General features: G+C 42.7%; 1 protein-coding gene across 2 annotated transcripts in view; it reads right to left on the bottom strand.

Annotated features, from left to right (window-relative positions):
• The window catches only part of LOC135577197 (DDB1- and CUL4-associated factor 12-like), a 103470-nt gene that overhangs the window by 78759 nt on the left and 7278 nt on the right, over positions 1-17433 (bottom strand). For both annotated transcript variants that reach the window (XR_010468766.1, XM_065045097.1), the window contains exon 3: positions 707-913. Coding sequence is in view for 1 of the 2 variants with exons in the window: in XM_065045097.1 (XP_064901169.1) it covers positions 707-913 (207 nt within the window). In the remaining variant the exon portion in view is untranslated. The remainder of the gene's footprint in view (positions 1-706; positions 914-17433) is intronic.

Raw genomic sequence — 17433 nt, 5'->3', positions numbered from 1 at the left:
ATAACAAGTCATAGAAATCTTAAGAGTCAAGCCTTTCTGCAGATGCTTATCTGCTACTGCAGAAACTCTGACCCGACTGACCTCTGCTGTTGCAGTTAACATCTATGTGAAGTCCTGAATCAGAAAGGAAAAATGAGAGAGAAGTGCTTCCAGGACATCACTATACTCATTTCAGCCTTTTTATTCTTAGGACTGGCTATTTTAAAAAGGCCTCATGATTTTTCAGGAATATAAGCAGTACCAGAGTGTACCAAACTGCCATAAGCCACTGAGTTAGAACTAATCCTCAAAGCCAAGTTCCACTTCTGGAATAATACGTACATAAGCTGCACTGGAGAAGGGGAAAATTTGAACAACTTTTATCATCTTTTCAATTTCTCAAAAGAACTTTTTCACTAAAACTAGTTTCAGAGGTCATCATCACAATTAGACTTTAACAGTTAAGATTTTGTTACATTCTCAATGCTTAAAAGTAATCTGAAGTAAACCTGAATGAGGGTGAGGAAGAAGAAATCTGACTCAGAACCCTGAGAATCGTTTCACATGTCACTGTCAAAAAAGACAACTTAATCAGGAATGTTTTCAAGCTTTCAAAAATTCACTCTCCACTACAAGACTCCCAGATCTTAACCTTGATCTGACCTTACGCACTTCAAAGTAGTAAATCTTGTGACAAAATAAACTTTCCCCAAATACTCCCACTTACATCTCCCACACAGACAGGATCGAGTGTAGGTAGACGATAAACTGCAAGACTGTTGGGGTTGTCTCCACCTGTGGCCAGAAGGGTCCTCGAGGGGTTGAGCTCAATGGCATGGATACCACATCCCTGCTGATTCACCATGCCAGATTCACGATCTTTCAGAACAGGAATCTTGGTAATTTGACCAGTCTGTACATCTACTACAAATAACTGGAGAAAAAGAGCAGGAGATGTAAGTTATTATCAAACAAATAAGTGTTGTGGTTTAGCCCCAGCAGGCAACTAAGTACCATGTGGCTGCTCACTTGCTCACCCCTCCCCTGGTGGAATGGGAAGGAGAATCAGGAAAAAAAAAGGTAAAACTCATGGGTTGGGATAAAAACAGTTTAACAAGACAACGAAGGAAGAGATAAACAACAATAATAACAATAAAAGAATACACAAAGCGAGGGATACACAATGCTGTTGCTCACCATCTGGCAATGCCTAGCCTGCTCACAAGCAGCAATTCCCTCCCCCAACCAGCTCCCCCAGTTTATATACTGAGTATGATGTCATATGGTGTAGAATATCCCTTTGGCTAGTTTGAGTCAGCTGCCCTGACTGTGCCCCCTCCCAGCTTCCTGTGAAAATTAACTCTATCCCAGCTGAACCCAGGACATCATCCATCCCTTATTCTATACCATCTATATCACGCCCAGATCCTACACTTTCAAACTGATCATCTCTACTTTTCCTACCCTTTATATATATATATATATATATATATATACACACATACACACAGATACACACAGACAGATATCATTCCCTTAGTCTATGGGCCATCCCTCTAAAATGTCCACTGAGTTAATTTAATCCATGACTTTGGACTCCATCTCTCCTAACAGTCTTTCAGGGCAGGAAAAATGGTATGTGGTGCTGAATCGTTGCATGCTGCATCCAGAGTCTGTGGCTGGTCTATCTGGTGTGGCCTATGCCCACAGTTTGCAGGTTGAAGATGTTGATCTTGAGGAAGTTGCTGAAGCCAGTTATGATTCCATCACTGCTGCACTTTGCTCAGTTTAAAAGTTCAATCTTCATTAATTTGGGTGATTCTCACTATAATACCATTCATATGGCATATAGCACTACAGTAGTGATGACACACTGGCAGGGTTATTTAGCAATTAGCATCATACAGTTTAATTCATTGTCAATTCTCACCCAAAAACAAATCCCCTTGAGGTACACATCAGATTTCCCCATCCTTCCGCATCACCAATCAAGTGCACCCAGGTCCTTGAGCAAAAGCAAAGGTGTGAGTGGGTCTGCCTTTGCCTGAGACAGAACTAACCTGTACTGTCTTCCCATACATATTCTTCATGTGCATTAGAAGGACTTTATCCCCTCCAAAGTATGTGGAAGTTTTGATTGGGCAGGGCCAGCTTGTGACAACCTTGAAGTACTCCCCCCATGCTTAGCAGAACAAAGACCTTGTTATGCCTTGTTATGTCTGTTTTTTGTTACTTTGGGAGGAAGAGATAGATGACACCTCATCTTATCTTTCCTGAAGTTTTATGGCCATGAAGGCAGACACCTTGGAAGATAAGGACAATTAACAGTGTTGCTGTGAAAGGCCTCATGGCCTAATTGGGATGATAGAGATGAACCATCTGTCAGACAACCAGCTATATATAACATACCAGCTACTATAACATACTTTTGCCAAGTCACTGATTGCTGTAATTTGTATACCACCATGTGCTTTTAGTAAATTCATAATTGGACCCCCGGAGTGATTGTCTGTCATTCACTTCGCATTGCCACGCAGAATTACCCGGAGTTAACTCACACCTGATCTCATCTGTTGAGTCAGGGCACGTGTCGCGTTCAGAGTTAACTCATCCCTCATCCCATCAGTTGGGACAGGACACAGCTGCATTAGCCTTGGTGGGTTTGTGGGAGTATAATATATTCAATCAGACAGTCCTCCCAACATTTATATTTTAGCCATCGCTCCCCATATCCTACAGGCTTTAACCATTTGGCTTGGCTGATTGCAGCGCATGTCTCACATTCATGGATAACCTGTGCAATAGCATCCACGACTGAGTCTACCCCATGATCATGAGCCCATCTATATGTTACATCTCTTCCTTGATGGCCTGAGGTATCATGAGTTCACTAAGCTAGAAATAGCTTGCCTTTATGTTACCAGTCTAAATCTACCTGAGCCACTTTAATCATAGCAGCCTGATCCACCTGCTGGTGCCCAACTTTTAGGCACATGAGTATCTATGTTGCATACTTTTACAGGCAGGCTCTCTAACCAGGGAGCAGTATCTGTGCAAACCACTTATTCCATGTAGCATCAGCTGCATGATGCATAGATGGGACCTTCCCTTTGAACATCCAGCCCAGCACCAGCAAAGTGCCAAGAGAACCTGTGTTTCAGCACCAACCACTTCTGAAGCAGCTTGAACCTCTTCATATGCTACCAATATCTTTTTTTCAGTTGCAGTATAGCAGGCCTCAGATGCTTTGTGTATAGGAATAGCACAAGAATGGCGAGGAGAATTGTAAATATGCTCAAGTGACTGCAGCTGGGGTACAGAAAAATACATAAATTACAAGTAGAACCTCTGCGTTTAGATAACAGGCCTGTGAAAAAAGGCGTAAAGGCACCTTATCATATATCCTTGAGATTTCTGCAGGCAAAGATCAAAACAGTGTGGTAAACTGCGCCTGCGTGAATCCCTATATACAGACCGAAATGAACAGGCTCATTGTTCTTCAACCAGGGCTGAATTCTGCAGCACCTGTGTCTCCGCTTGTGTGACCTCTGCCCAGGAGCTTAAGTGCTGTTTCTGAGATCCCCTGGTAGCGAGGTAACAAAAATAAATTTGCTCTTTGTGTCACATCTTGTGGCCTCTGGTTGTTCCTGCAACCTGCCTGTGTTGGCTCACACATTTGTTGTGGTCAGCAGTTGCTAGAAACAGCCATGCCATGGTTTGCAAAAAAGTGGGGGACTGGGGAGGCCGTGCTCGTGACTCTCTGTATTCCAGCATGGCCCAGTATGGAGCCCTGGAACCCCGTGGCCACTTTCCTGGCTAAATTGGCTCTGCATGAGGCATGGCCTGAGATGGATGAGGGGGCAGTGATTACCCCCCCCCCCCCCACCCCCGGCAACTGAAATGGCTATGCGCATGGTGCCATGCAAAGTGGCATGGGATTCTTCTCACAAGTTAGTGGGGAGATTACGATGGCTATTAATTACCACTCTTAGAGCTCTTGACCATGAAGTTGTTGCATTACAGAGTAAAATAAGAGAACTGGAAAAGGAGGTTGGGATTTTACAAGATGCAAAGGTGATCGCACAAGAAGTAATTACTGTTCAAGCAGAGCAGTGCTATGAGTTGCAAAATAATGTAGAGCAGATGGTAGCGTGTATTGCTAATAAACAAAGGGATAAATATGGAAAGAGTAAGTTTTTGAATTCTCAGGTTCGTGTTCTCACCACAAAAGAGTCTTGGAATCCCGAGGAATAGGATGGAAATATTCAGGCTCCAATACTGAGTTTGAATGTGATCCTGACTTAAATGAAAGGGAGGAGGTGGGAGCACAATCCCCCATACAAATAATGTGGCAGCAGGAACAAGCAGATGGGGGGGGGGGGAGGTCACATGTCCTTACGCTCCAAAAGATTTAAGGGAATTTTTAGAGATCTCTCAGCAGAAGAACGGGGAAGGAATACTGGCATGAATTTTGCAAGCTTGATGTAGCAGAGCTGCATTGATCCCTTTTTTAGCACATGAAAAAGATTTATTAAGCCCTATAGCCAATGATGATCAGATACAACGAAGATAGGCTCCCTCGGAAATTGGTGTACAATGGAGAAGGGTATTAATTTAGTGTGGCAGATGGGGATCACTTATGTGTTGATTACGGCATCCGATCTGGACAGGGTAGCAGCAAAGGAAGTATTAAAATGCAGCTTTCGAGAGGTGCACCTGCCTCACTGAAACTATACCAGCAGTGAAAAACGCTATGGGTAATGTAGGCACTCGAGCAACTACTTTGAGGGAAACTGGGACTGTAATTTCAGAACCCTCTGTTTGGGTGGTGAATAAAGGAAAGCTGACAAAACAGATAGGAGTCATACCATGAGTGATGAGGACACAAAAAAGGAATGATTTTGTACAAGCCAGAATCCCACAATTAGAAATAGGTGAGATCACACCATCAGAGATGGATTTGCTGATGGCAAAAGTTAATCCTTATGCAAAAAATCCAACTACCCGTTAAAAATGTGCTCTACACCACAGCCGGAGATAATGGTCCTACCTGGAGCCTCTGGCAGAAAGCACCAGGAGAAACCCGAGGTCGACCCTTAGGTTTTTGGAGTCGAGGATACAAAGGATCTGAGGCCAACTATACTCCAACTGAAAAAGAGATACTAGCAGCATATGAAGGAGTTCGAGCTGCTTCAGAAGTGATCGGTACTGAAGCACATCTCCTCCTGGCACCTCAACTGCCGGTGCTGAGCTGGATGTTCAAAGGGACGGTTCCCTCTACGCATCATGGAACCGATGTTACGTGGAGTAAATGGATTGCATTGATCACGCAACGAACTCAAATTGGAAGTCCCAATTGCCCAGGGATCTTAGAAGTGATTACAGACTGGCCAGAAAGCAAAGACTTTGGGATGTCTCCAGATGAGGAGGAAGTAACACGTGCTGAAGAAGCACCACCACATAATACTCTTTCAGAGACTGATAAGCAGTATGCACTGTTCACAGACGGATCCTGTCGTCTTGTAGGAAAACATCGAAGGTGGAAAGCTGCTGTGTGGAGTCCCACACGACAAGTTACAGAAGCCACTGAAGGACAAAGTGAATCTAGTCAATTTGCAGAAGTGAAAGCCATCCAGCTGGCTTTGGACATTGCTGAACGAGAAAAGTGGCCAATACTTTATACTGATGCATGGATGGTAGCAAATGCCTTGTGGGGGTGGCTACAGCAATGGAAGAAAAGCAACTGGCAGCGCAGAGGTAAACCCGTTTGGGCTGCCACACTGTGGCAAGACATTGCTGCTCGGCTAGAGAGCCTGCCTGTAAAAGTTCGTCATGTAGATGCTCATGTGCCTAAAAGTTGAGCCACCGAGGAACATCTAAACAACCAACAAGCGGATCAAGCTGCTAAGATTAAAGTAGCTGAGGTGGACTTGGACTGGCAACATAAAGGTGAACTTTTCCTAGCTCGGTGGGCCCATGATGCTTCAGGGCATCAAGGTAGAGATGCAACATCTAAATGGGCTCGCGATCGAGGGGTGGACTTACCTATGGACACTATTTCACAGGTTATTCATGGATGTGAAACTTGCACCGAAATCAAACAAGTAAAATGGTTAAAGCCTGTATGGTATGGGGGGCGATGGTTAAAGTATAAGTATGGAGAAGCTTGGCAGATTGATTATATTACACTTCCACAAACACGTCAAGGTAAGCGTTATGTACTTACAATGGTGGAAGCAACCACCGGATGGTTGGAAACATATGCCGTACCTCATGCTACAGCCCAAAATAATATCTTGGGCCTTGAAAAGCAAGTCCTTTGGTGACACGGTACGCCAGAAAGAATTGAATCAGACAATGGTACTCATTTCAAAAACAGTCTTATAGACAATTGGGCCAAAGAACATGGTATTGAATGGGTATATCACATTCCATATCATGCACCAGCCTCTGGGAAAATTGAAAGGTACAATGGTTTGTTAAAAACTACACTAAAGGCACTTGGTGGTGGAACCTTTAAAAACTGGGATTCACATGTAGCAAAAGCCACTTAGTTGGTCAACACTAGAGGATCAACCAATCGAGCCGGGCCTGCCCAATCAGAAATTCTTCGTACTGTGGAAGGAGATAAAGTCCCTGTAGTACACATGAAAAATATGTTAGGAAAGACAGTCTGGGTTACTCCTGCCTCAGGCAAAGGCAAGCCCATTCGTGGGATTGTTTTTGCCCAGGGACCTGGCAGCATCTGGTGGGTGATGCTTAAGTATGGAGAAGTTTGGTGTGTACCTCAAGGGGATTTGATTTTAGGTGAAAATATTCAATACTGAACTGCATGATGTGAATTGCCATACTAACAGTGTTTAATAAGTGTCTTTCAGACCAAGACAGTGGTGATGAAACCAGAGCTAGCTTCTTGAAGTGGCGCCTGACAACTTCTTCGAAGTTGATGTCTTTAACCCACAAACAGTGGTCATGAGATGATGAGATGTACCGTTTTTCCTGCCCTGGGAGACTGTTGTGACAAAATGAACTTAATGAACTTTTCAAAGGATGGTCCACTGATTAAGATGAATTACTCCTGTGTATATATGTACATATGTGTATATATATATAGTAGTAGTGATTAATTAGATTGTATTGGTAGATTGGATTGATAAGGTTTAAGTATACCGTGAATGGCTTATTATAAGGGGTAGAATGTTGTGGTTTTGTTAAAAAACAAGTTTCTCTTTTAGTGAATTTGCCTGTCAGATAAAGCCTTCATATTAGCTGCATTTTCCTGGAGAACCAGACACATGTTTTGGTAAACATAGCAATGGAATGCAAAGTTATTGATAAGCATGGATGGACATCTCACGAGAGGGGCAACGAGAAACAGGTGACCAAGAAACTGACCAACTGTGTATAACATTCCATTCACCTGAATACTTCATATAAAAGTGGGAGATCACGAGGATCTCGTCCCTTTTCCCTTTTTTCCTTATGGCCGACATTAGGAGAGGATCTTGCTAGTCATCCCTGCGAACTGAGGCCTAGTGAGAGACTGAATCCAGCATCGGTTGGCTGCAGAGTCTAACCCAGGACTTCGGGTGCCGGCTCTGCAGTTGCTGAGACTTTCAAGATTGGTTTTGTATATTTTGTATTATTTTCTCTATTCTTATTAGTAGCATTAGTAAAAAATTTTAATTTTTCCAAGTCTCTTCTCTCTGTCCTTCTTTTCCTCCCGATCGCCTGTCCTTAGTGGGAAGGGGGGAGGGGGGGGGGGGCAAAGTGGGAAGAGGGGGGAGAGGAGGTTAACAATACATCTGCCACGGTTTTATTGTCACCCCGCAATCAAAACCCTCGACACCTCCTTAGCCCCATTCCCTCATTCTTGGTTCTGGCTAACCCTCTGAATATCAGGGCTACAAGTGCCTAAAAGTTATAAGCAACGTTCATGTCAGCAACCACTGAAGCAACCTTATGTGAGCTCTTCCCTTCCTGTCTTTATGTTCATTTTACACTTAGCACCAAGGCAACAGGGCAACATTCTTAAAACCAGCCAGCCAGAGGAACACAATATAGCAGAGCCCAGGATGAGGGCAGAAGACCGTAGAGTGATGACAGAAGGGGATGGAGGGGCAGGAAAACAACCACAACAACAAAAAACCCAACACAAAATGCAGAAACAGAGAAGTGACAAGACAAAACTGATGACAGAAACAATCGGCTCAAAGAGAGATAGATGACAAGATGGAAAGGCTTGAAGGGACAGCATAGAGATGACCAAGACAGACCACCTGGCATGTCACCACTTAAACCTGAATGACTACTTAGCTGTGCTGCCAGACAACAAGTAGAATGCAGAGAAGCACAACTTGGTGCAGTCAAGCAATACCAAAGGGACAGTCTCATCAAGAGATGAGGAGGAAAAAGAGGAAAAAAAAAAAAAAAATACTACCAAGAGTGACTCATGAGGAGCTGCTGGGAAGTTGGGGTGTTTTTTAATAATTATTTTAATGTTCCTTCTGTTGATGTTTTCCCTGAAGTTTATATATCTTCTTCTGAAAGAGCTCTGACTGGTCAAGTTGGAAGCATCCTACCACTAATGATACCTGGAACAGCTTTCTCAGTGATATCTCAAGCCAATTTAACTATTTGTCAAGACGAACTGGGCTCTTGTTGCTATCTCCCTCATTTTGGGGTGCAAGTATGCCTAGATTCCAGACTACATGAATTCTCTGTAGTAACCACCACCTAAGACTGATAAATGAGAAATGTACTTTTTATGGGTCAGTGGAAACCAAAATGCCTCAAGTTATCAACCACAATCAATTCAGCACAATTCAGAGAAGATAAACCCGATCTTGTAACTTCCATTTTGCCTGCTAATACACATTATGTAGTCTAAGCACACAAGAACTGAGGATGCATCTATTCACTCTGAAAACTACAAAAAGACAAAAAACAAACAAAACAAAACCTCACATTAATTTTGTTTTTCCTGCCCATATTATATTCATGAACTACCACTGATGTTACACTGAGAAACACTGAAAAGCAGTTTGATTCAAGTGATTGATTTCTAATGCATCACAGGTATTCCAGATTTGGACAGTGGTTTAAGTTTTCACTATAACTACTTGTTTCAGTGCAAGTGAAAGGCTATAACCAGCATCAGGATTCTGTATATAGCCTCATTCAGCAAAAATAGTAGACAGTGCGTGTTGCTGAGATAAAACAAAAGTTAAAATTCTCATATCAAAGTTTCCCACCTATATAAGCATTAAATTATTGCAACACAATTGAGACTGACAGTAAAAAGCTGACCACAGAAGTTTATTACAGCACAAAACAGATTCTGTTTTCATTTACTGCAGTCTATAAATAGATGACATCACCCAAAATCTGCAGCAACTGCTTTTGCTTTGTACCTCTAACAGTTCTGCAAACAATGAGCACAGTCAGCTGCGTGGAGGTACTCCCCTTTCATAAAGCACAATGATGTTGAGCCACTGATAACAGTTCTTTGGATAAAGTCATTGTAAAAGTAGATCTGACACATTACAACTATATCCCCTGCAGGAACAAACAAAAGCATCACTTTCACTAGTCTTAACAGGAAAAAGAGTTTTAAGTAAGCCTACTACAATTCAGGAGAGAAGGTACATTAAGGTTCTTGTTTTATATCAATATCAACAAGAACAAAACAGACCCTCCTTGAAGTAAACGCTTTTATGGAGTTTTCATTCAATTTTCAATGGCCACTAGTTAAAGCAAATCTAATGACATGTCTTCATCTCATGGGATACAAGTACAAGTGGTCACCTTGCATTTAACCAAATGCAGAGTAGGGATTACATTGACAACAGGGGGCAAAGGGAGGAAGGGATGAGACATCTCTGTTGCATACACACCCCAAGCAACTGTGACAAGAGATCTACATTTTGAAGGGCAGTCCATAACATCAAACTAATTCAGTTTGTTATTTCCAGTGCAGTGATTGAGGGGCAGAGAGACAGAAACCAATAAAACAGCACTTAAAAAAACATTTCCAGAATACACAAGTAAAAAGGACAGGGAGCAAAGAGCTCCTGAAGAGTAGCTCTGTGTGCAGATCACATTATTGGATTACAAGACAACACTCTCTAGCAACGGTAATAATATCCATTATAGGCCTTTACATGCAGATGTTAGATAGCATCTTCCTAGCAGGGACAAACAACAGGAGAAATTGATTCCTCAAATTGTGCCATTGTTTAATGTGGCATAGCGGGTAATTAGACCTTCTGTTTCAGTACATATCAATCAATGGGAAGTTAAAGCAAAAGACAGCTCTTCCACAGACCCACTGCCAACACTGCGCCCACCCCCCCCATCCTTCTTGCCACCTCAATGCAAGACCAGTTTGCCTTTACCTGGCTTTTACAGGCCTGTCAGTCTGACCTTGGTGGCAGGGAAGGTCATGGAGCAGATCATCCTGAGTGCCATCACGTGGCACATAGAACACAAAGTGATCAGGCCCAGCCAGGATGGGTTTATGAAAGGCAGGTCCTGCTTGACCAACCTGATTTCCTCCTATGACAAGGTGACCCACTTAGTGGATGAGGGAAAGGCTGTGGATGTTGTGCACTTAGACTTGAGTAAAGCCTTTGTCACTGTATCCCACAGCATTCTCCTGGAGAAGCTGGCAGCTCATGGCCTGGATGGGCGTACTCTTCGCTGGGTAAAGAACTGGCTGGATGGCTGGGCCCAAAGAGTTGTGGGGAATATAGCGGAAGATTGGCGAGGAGGTTGGTTAAATGTAAATACGCTCAAGTGACTTGCAGCTGTCTGTAGAAAAAGCACATACATCACACTAATTGTTTTACTGACCTTGTGTGCTTGACAAGTAGAACCTCTGTGTTAGATAACATAGGCCTGTGAGAAACCTTATCATTGTGCCTGAGATTCCCGCGTTGTTGTGAGAAAGAGCAAGAGGCTGCGCCTGCTTGAAGCCTTGAAATACAGGTGAGCGCAGGCGGCCCACTTATCTTCTTACCAGGGCTGAACTGCTGCAGCGCATGAATCCCCGCTTGTGTTACCTCTGCATGGGAGCTTAGGTGCTACTTTGGAGATCCCCCAGTAGAGAGGTAACTAAAATAAAACTTGCTCTTTGCAAATGCATTTGTGGCCTCTGGCTCTTCTTGCGACGTGCCTGCACTTGTGCACACAGTGAACAAATGGAGTTGGTGGTTCCTAGGGACATGGTTTAGTACTAGAGTTAGGTTGGGTTCTGGTTAGACTCGATGATCTTCAGGGTCTCTTCCAACCGGAATGATTCTATGATTCTATGAAAGCAATATACTTTCCGAGCATTGCCTCAGGGATACAAACACAGTCCCTCCATCAAATTACACTATTGAATATTTTAGGTTGGTGCAAAAGGAATTGCGGTTTTTGCATTGTTGAAATTTGCTGTTTGATACTGGAATATATTCTTAAATACATATGGTTATTGTTATACATAATTTTAATGTGCTTTTCTCACTTTATGGTTGTTTGCTACTGACTTATTACTTCCTGTTTATTTTATATTTATTTTAGACTATGGAAATTATGTTAGACAAAAAGCAAATATGAGTGATTTTCTTACTTGAGTTCAAAATGGGTCATAAAGCAGTGGAGACAACTCACAACATCAACAACACATTTGGCCCAGGAACTGCTAATGAACATACAGTGCAGTGCTGGTTCAAGAAGTTTCACAAAGGAGACGAGAGCCTTGAAGATGAGGAGCATAGTGGCCGGCCATGGGAAGCTGACAACAACCAATGGAGAGCAATCATCGAACTTGATCCTCTTACAACTACACAAGAAGTTGCCGAACAGCTGTTTGGCATTGGAAGCAAATTGGAAAGGTGGAAAAGCTCAATAAGTGGGTGCCTCATGAGCTGACCGAAAATCAAAAAAATCATCCTTTTGAAGTGTCATCTTCTCTTATACTACACAACAACAACAAACCATTTCTCAATTGGATTGTGATGTGCAACGAAAAGTGGATTGTATACAACAACCGGTGACAACCAGCTCAGTGCTTGGACCAAGAAGAACCTCCAAAGCACTTCCCAAAGCCAAACTTGCACCAAAAAAAGGTCATGGTCACTGTTTGGTGGTCTGCTGCCGGTCTGATCCACTACAGCTTTCTGAATCCCGGCAAAACCATTCCATCTGAGAAGGATGCTCAGCAAATCCATGAGATGCACTGAAATTTGCAGCGCCTGCAGCCAGCAGTGGTAAACAGAAAGGGCCCAATTTTTCTCCATGACAACATCTGACTGCACATTATGCAACCAACGCTTCAAAAGTTGCATGAATTGGGCTACGAAGTTTTGCCTCATCCACCATATTCACCTGACCTCTCGCCTACTGACTACCACTTCTTCAAGCATCTCAACAACTTTTTGAAGGGAAAACACTTCCACAACCAGAAGGATGCAGAATGCTTTTCAAGAGTCTGTAAAATCCTGAAGCACGGATTTTTATGCTACAGGAATAAACAAACTTGTTTCTTGTTGGCAAAACTGTGTCGATTGTAATGGTTCCTATTTTGATTAATAAATATGTGTTTGAGCCTAGTTATAATGATTTAAAATTCATGGTCTGAAACTGCAATTACTTTTGCATGAACCTAATAGCACTACAGTTGGATACCGTTACTGTTTGCCATTATATTGATGATCTGTTGATTATGGCAGTGTCACAAGAAGAAAATGAAGCAGCTGCCAAATTTCAGAAAATGCATTTACAGGACCAAGGCTGGGCAATTAATCTGACTACAACACAGGGCGCTAGTGCTACTGTAGTATTTTTAGGAATAGTTTGGCATGGACAGATTAGAGAAATGACAGATAAGGTACAGCAAACAGTCCAGTACCACCTGCAGTAAAACAATTACATGCCATTTGTGGAGTTTTAGGGCACTGGAGAACTTTTATTCCTACAGCTTCTGTGGAGGAGGATTCCCCTTGTGAAGGGTTGATAGAAGAGCACAATAAAGTTGATTCAGTTGAGTCACAAAATAATAGGAAAGTAAATAATATGACCTCTGTCGAGCTGCATGCTCAAGCTCTAAATGTCCATCTAGCTTGTGGATGTCAGTCAGCTTATACTGCATGCACATGGGACATTGCTCACAATCAAACCCCCTTGCTATTATATACTTATAAAACATGCACACATCATTGTGCTACTTGTACACAGTTACATTTAAAGGCGCTATGTAGGCCATGGGGAAAAATAAAACGGGGTCAGTGGGTCTTGAATATCTAACAGGTTGATTATATGGACCCCCTGCCCGCATCTAGGGGGTGGCAATATATATACACTGCTGTGGACGCAGTATCAGGACTAACTACAGGGAAAATGGAATTATTCACACCAATGGATTGTGAAGTGGGACTGCAGCCTATTGATCTAGATGTAAAAATTCATATAATAACTCTTGAGAATGCTGTATGGCTTTGTACCCTGAATTCTTCCCTTATGTTACATCCTTGGCTAATATCAGATTCTCGAATTCTTGTATTTCAGATACCTTCAGTGAATACCTGTGCTTTATCTAGAGGAGACAGCATTGGAACAATGTTACTGGTGTCACAGACCCAACATCCAATTGAAGTCCAATCTGAAAAAGCACAGGCCATGGCTTTCCAGTCTGTGTGGGCAATTACCACACACCAGGTTGTTAAACCCAGAGTAATACTGGCTGAAGGAGCAGGAGCAACAGATTATGTACTGCTGGAAGGCAACAACACTCCTGTTTTCCTCCCCTGTCAGAAGTTGGCTCATCGTGGGACATAAGGTAATTTGTCATACATTTCACCCAGAAATAAAGGAAAACCCTATAAGGCTGAAGAAATGCAGTTCACTAATGCACCAGTTTTTCAATCACTGAATCACCAGCCATACAAGTTTCCAAAGAAGTTGAAGCTTATACACCATACAACGCTCTAGAAATACAAATTTCACAGGCAAGAGCATAAGAAAACTGAAAATGACTTACAGACAGCCCCATGGTCAAGGCAGATCAGTGCAAGTTTTTCTTTTCCTTTGGCTAGAGACTGACGTGCCAAACAAGAGTATAGAAGACCTACCTATTCTAAATTCATATGTAACTATTGCAGCAAATGGATGACCTTTTCAAAATTGACTCTTTCTAAAAAGAGAGTCCTGTCACAAGAGAAAAGCATCTGCAATCAACATCTAAGGCTGGCCTGACTTCCAACTTCAGCAAACAAGGGGATAGCCCAGGTTCTGTCGACTGTGAGAGCAGATGTGGGTTTTTCAGATACAACAGAAACCAGACAGAAATTTGCATGATAAACCATAGCAGAAAATATAAATATGCTGTGCGACTCCTACATTCTAGGAAAAAAGAAAATATGATCCAGCACTCGTACCTCTAGGGAGTGATATAATAATCTCACAATGCAGTAATGAAACAAGTTCTACATTTGAAGAGCAAAGCAACTGCTTTTAACTACTAATTTCCTATATCTAAAGTCTTGGATAACAAATACCTACCACTTCTGAAAGCTTAAAATAGTCAGATGGAAAGCATCTAGTAATTATTAACAAATTTAGCTACTTCAGTTTAATTAGCACAAGACTTCATGTGGATGGGTTTCTATTAGATGGAGATTTGTTATTGAACTAGCAAGGCCCAAAGGAATTTCAAGGCCACCTTGGAAAGCTGAAAACAGGATCTGATGTGGAAGTAAAACAGTTCAGCAGCTACAAGGCAGCAACACGACGTAAATCAATAGACCTATCAGCAGCGAGACTCAGGCATGTGGACAGCTCGTGAACATAGATGATACCCAATCAGTTAATGCATGCTTGGAGCGTGGACACGTGATCAGGAAAAAACTGCATATATAAAGAGGCTTGTTTCTGTAATAAATCGGCTTTGCGTGATTCACATTGAATCGGAATGCTGAGTCCTTTATTTGCTCCAACAAACGGTGACCCGACGTGATACTCTGAATGGCATCTCACTACGATTGGGGAAAAGCCTGGAGCGGCCCAGCCAGAGGCAGATCAGCTGGACTGAAGACCAGACGGAGGCCGGAAAAGGTGAGCGGGTGGGGGCAGGAGGAGGGAAGAGTGAAGTTATCGGGCAAAACATATCCTCTGAAGAACAAGCCATAGTTAAGCTCCTCCTGCATATTCTCTCCGAGAGTAATACTGGCTGAAGGAGCTGGAGCAACAGATTATGTACTGCTGTATGGATGGGTTTCTGTTAGATGGAGATTTGTTATGGAACCAGCCAGGCCCAAAGGAATCTCAAGGCCACCTCGGAAAGCTGAAAACAGGACCTGCCGTGGGAGTGAGGCATTTCTACAATAACAGGGCCTCAACAAGACGTAAATCAATGGACCTATCAGCAGTGAGATTCCAGCGCGTGGACAGCTCGTGAACATAGATGATATCCAATTAGTGAATGCATGCCTGGAGCGTGGACGTGTGATCAGAGAATAGTTGCATATATAAGGAGGCTCGTTTCTGTAATAAATGGCTTTGCGTGATTCACACTGAATCGGAATGCTGAGTCCTTTATTGTTCCAACACTGCTGGAAGGCGACAACACTCCTGCTTTCCTCCCCTGTCACAGGTTGGCTCATCGTGCTTTGTAATCTTGTATCACAAGCACATGCGCAGAACATATTTCTGCAGGATTAACATGCAAATACTTTTAGATTTGTTCAGCTTCTACTGTACCCAAATGATTTGCCTTTAATGTTTAGGAGAAATTAACAGCTGCACATCTCTTAACAATGTGTTTCATTAACAGCTAACTCAGTAGCTGTATTACAGAATTGTGCTATGCTAAGGGATTTTGACATTAATGTTTCTTATTGTTTCTTCTTAGTAGGTAGTGGCTGTAAATGCTGCTTCAATTTTGAAGGCATGTGTTGCTTCAACCTAGATGATGAACTAGCCAGCATGGAAGACGACATTTCACATCTTTGGGACAAATGCAGCAAGTGAAATAATCTACTGTTAATGCTTGGCTGAATGACTCATTTAATTCCTTGACAAGATGAATGGGACACCTGATTTAAAGCATTATTCTAGAGATACGTTTATTCATTTTTCTGTATGTGTTTATTGTGTGTCTCTGTAAATTGCTCTGTGATACACCTCACAAGCCCAAATGAACAACTCTGACGTTGCTGGCCCCAGCAGAGGCAGTCTCCTGAGCGAGAGGGTGGAATGTGTGGGAATAGCACAAGAACGGCAAGGAGAAGAATTGTAAATATGATCAAGTGACTGTAGCTGGGATATACAAAAACACAAATCACAAGTAGAACCTGTGTTTACATAATAGGCCTGTGAAAAGAGTTGTAAAGGCACCTTATCATACATCCTTGAGATTCCTGCAGGCAAAGATCAAACTAGTGTGGTAAACCGCACCTGCGTGAATCCCTATATACAGGCCAAAATGAGCAGGCTCATTGATCTTCAACCAGGGCTGAATTCTGCAGTGCCTGCGTCTCCACTTGTGTGACCTCCGCCCAGGAGCTTAAGTGCTGTTTCGGAGATCCCCCTCACTACTGTGATGTAACAAAAATAAATTTGCACTTTGCATTGCATCTGTGGTCTCTGGTTGTCCTCAGATACATCTGAGAACTGAGTAGCAGTAAAAGAAGCCAGTGAGTTGACTGACTCTGAATTCACATTTTCAGAGTTAAGACCACACAGTCAGGTGCTCCACCTTGCTGTGAAACTCTGAAGCACTACTAGCTCATGGGCACACATTTTTATATCACTGAATTTGTTCACTGCCAAAATCACATTTTTCAGTTCTCATTTGTGTCTTGCTCTCCATATTTAACTTCAGGAGGCTGGCAGACAGTTAGCACATGTGGACAGATAGGAAAGGATGGAAAAGGGAAAAACTTCTGCTACTAAAGGGCATCTCTACCACCCACAGCATACCTGGCAAAGAAACTACCAGACTCTGAAGACAGACATGGGTATCACATGCAACTGACAGAAAACCAAATACTCTTGAGACAAGAAACACCACCTGGCTATTTACTCACAAGCCACTGAAAGAAAGGTGAATGGTTATGTCAATTACAGGCATCAGAGTTTTGAGTTTTGGTCACTGCACAGTGGACTTCGAGTAGAGTTACAAACTGCAGGAGCATGACTTCTCATTCCCTCCCTGGGATGAGAAACGAGCACTCTTCTTGATTCTTCATTACAGGTGCAAAGGCAGAATATACATTAACTTGCAAAGCAAGTAGATGTGGATGGGTTTCTGTTAGATGGAGATTTGTTATTGAACTAGCCAGGCCCAAAGGAATTTCAAGGCCACCTCGGAAAGCTGAAAACAGGACCTGCTGTGGGAGGGAGGCAGTTCTACAATAACAGGGCCTCAACGTGACGTAAATCAATGGACCTATCGGCAGTGAGACTCCAGCG

This window comes from Columba livia, chromosome W, assembly GCF_036013475.1.
Source record: "Columba livia isolate bColLiv1 breed racing homer chromosome W, bColLiv1.pat.W.v2, whole genome shotgun sequence".
Classification (NCBI taxonomy): domain Eukaryota; kingdom Metazoa; phylum Chordata; class Aves; order Columbiformes; family Columbidae; genus Columba; species Columba livia.
Note: the sequence above shows the minus strand (reverse complement) of the source record. Positions and strands in the feature narration are given on the sequence as shown.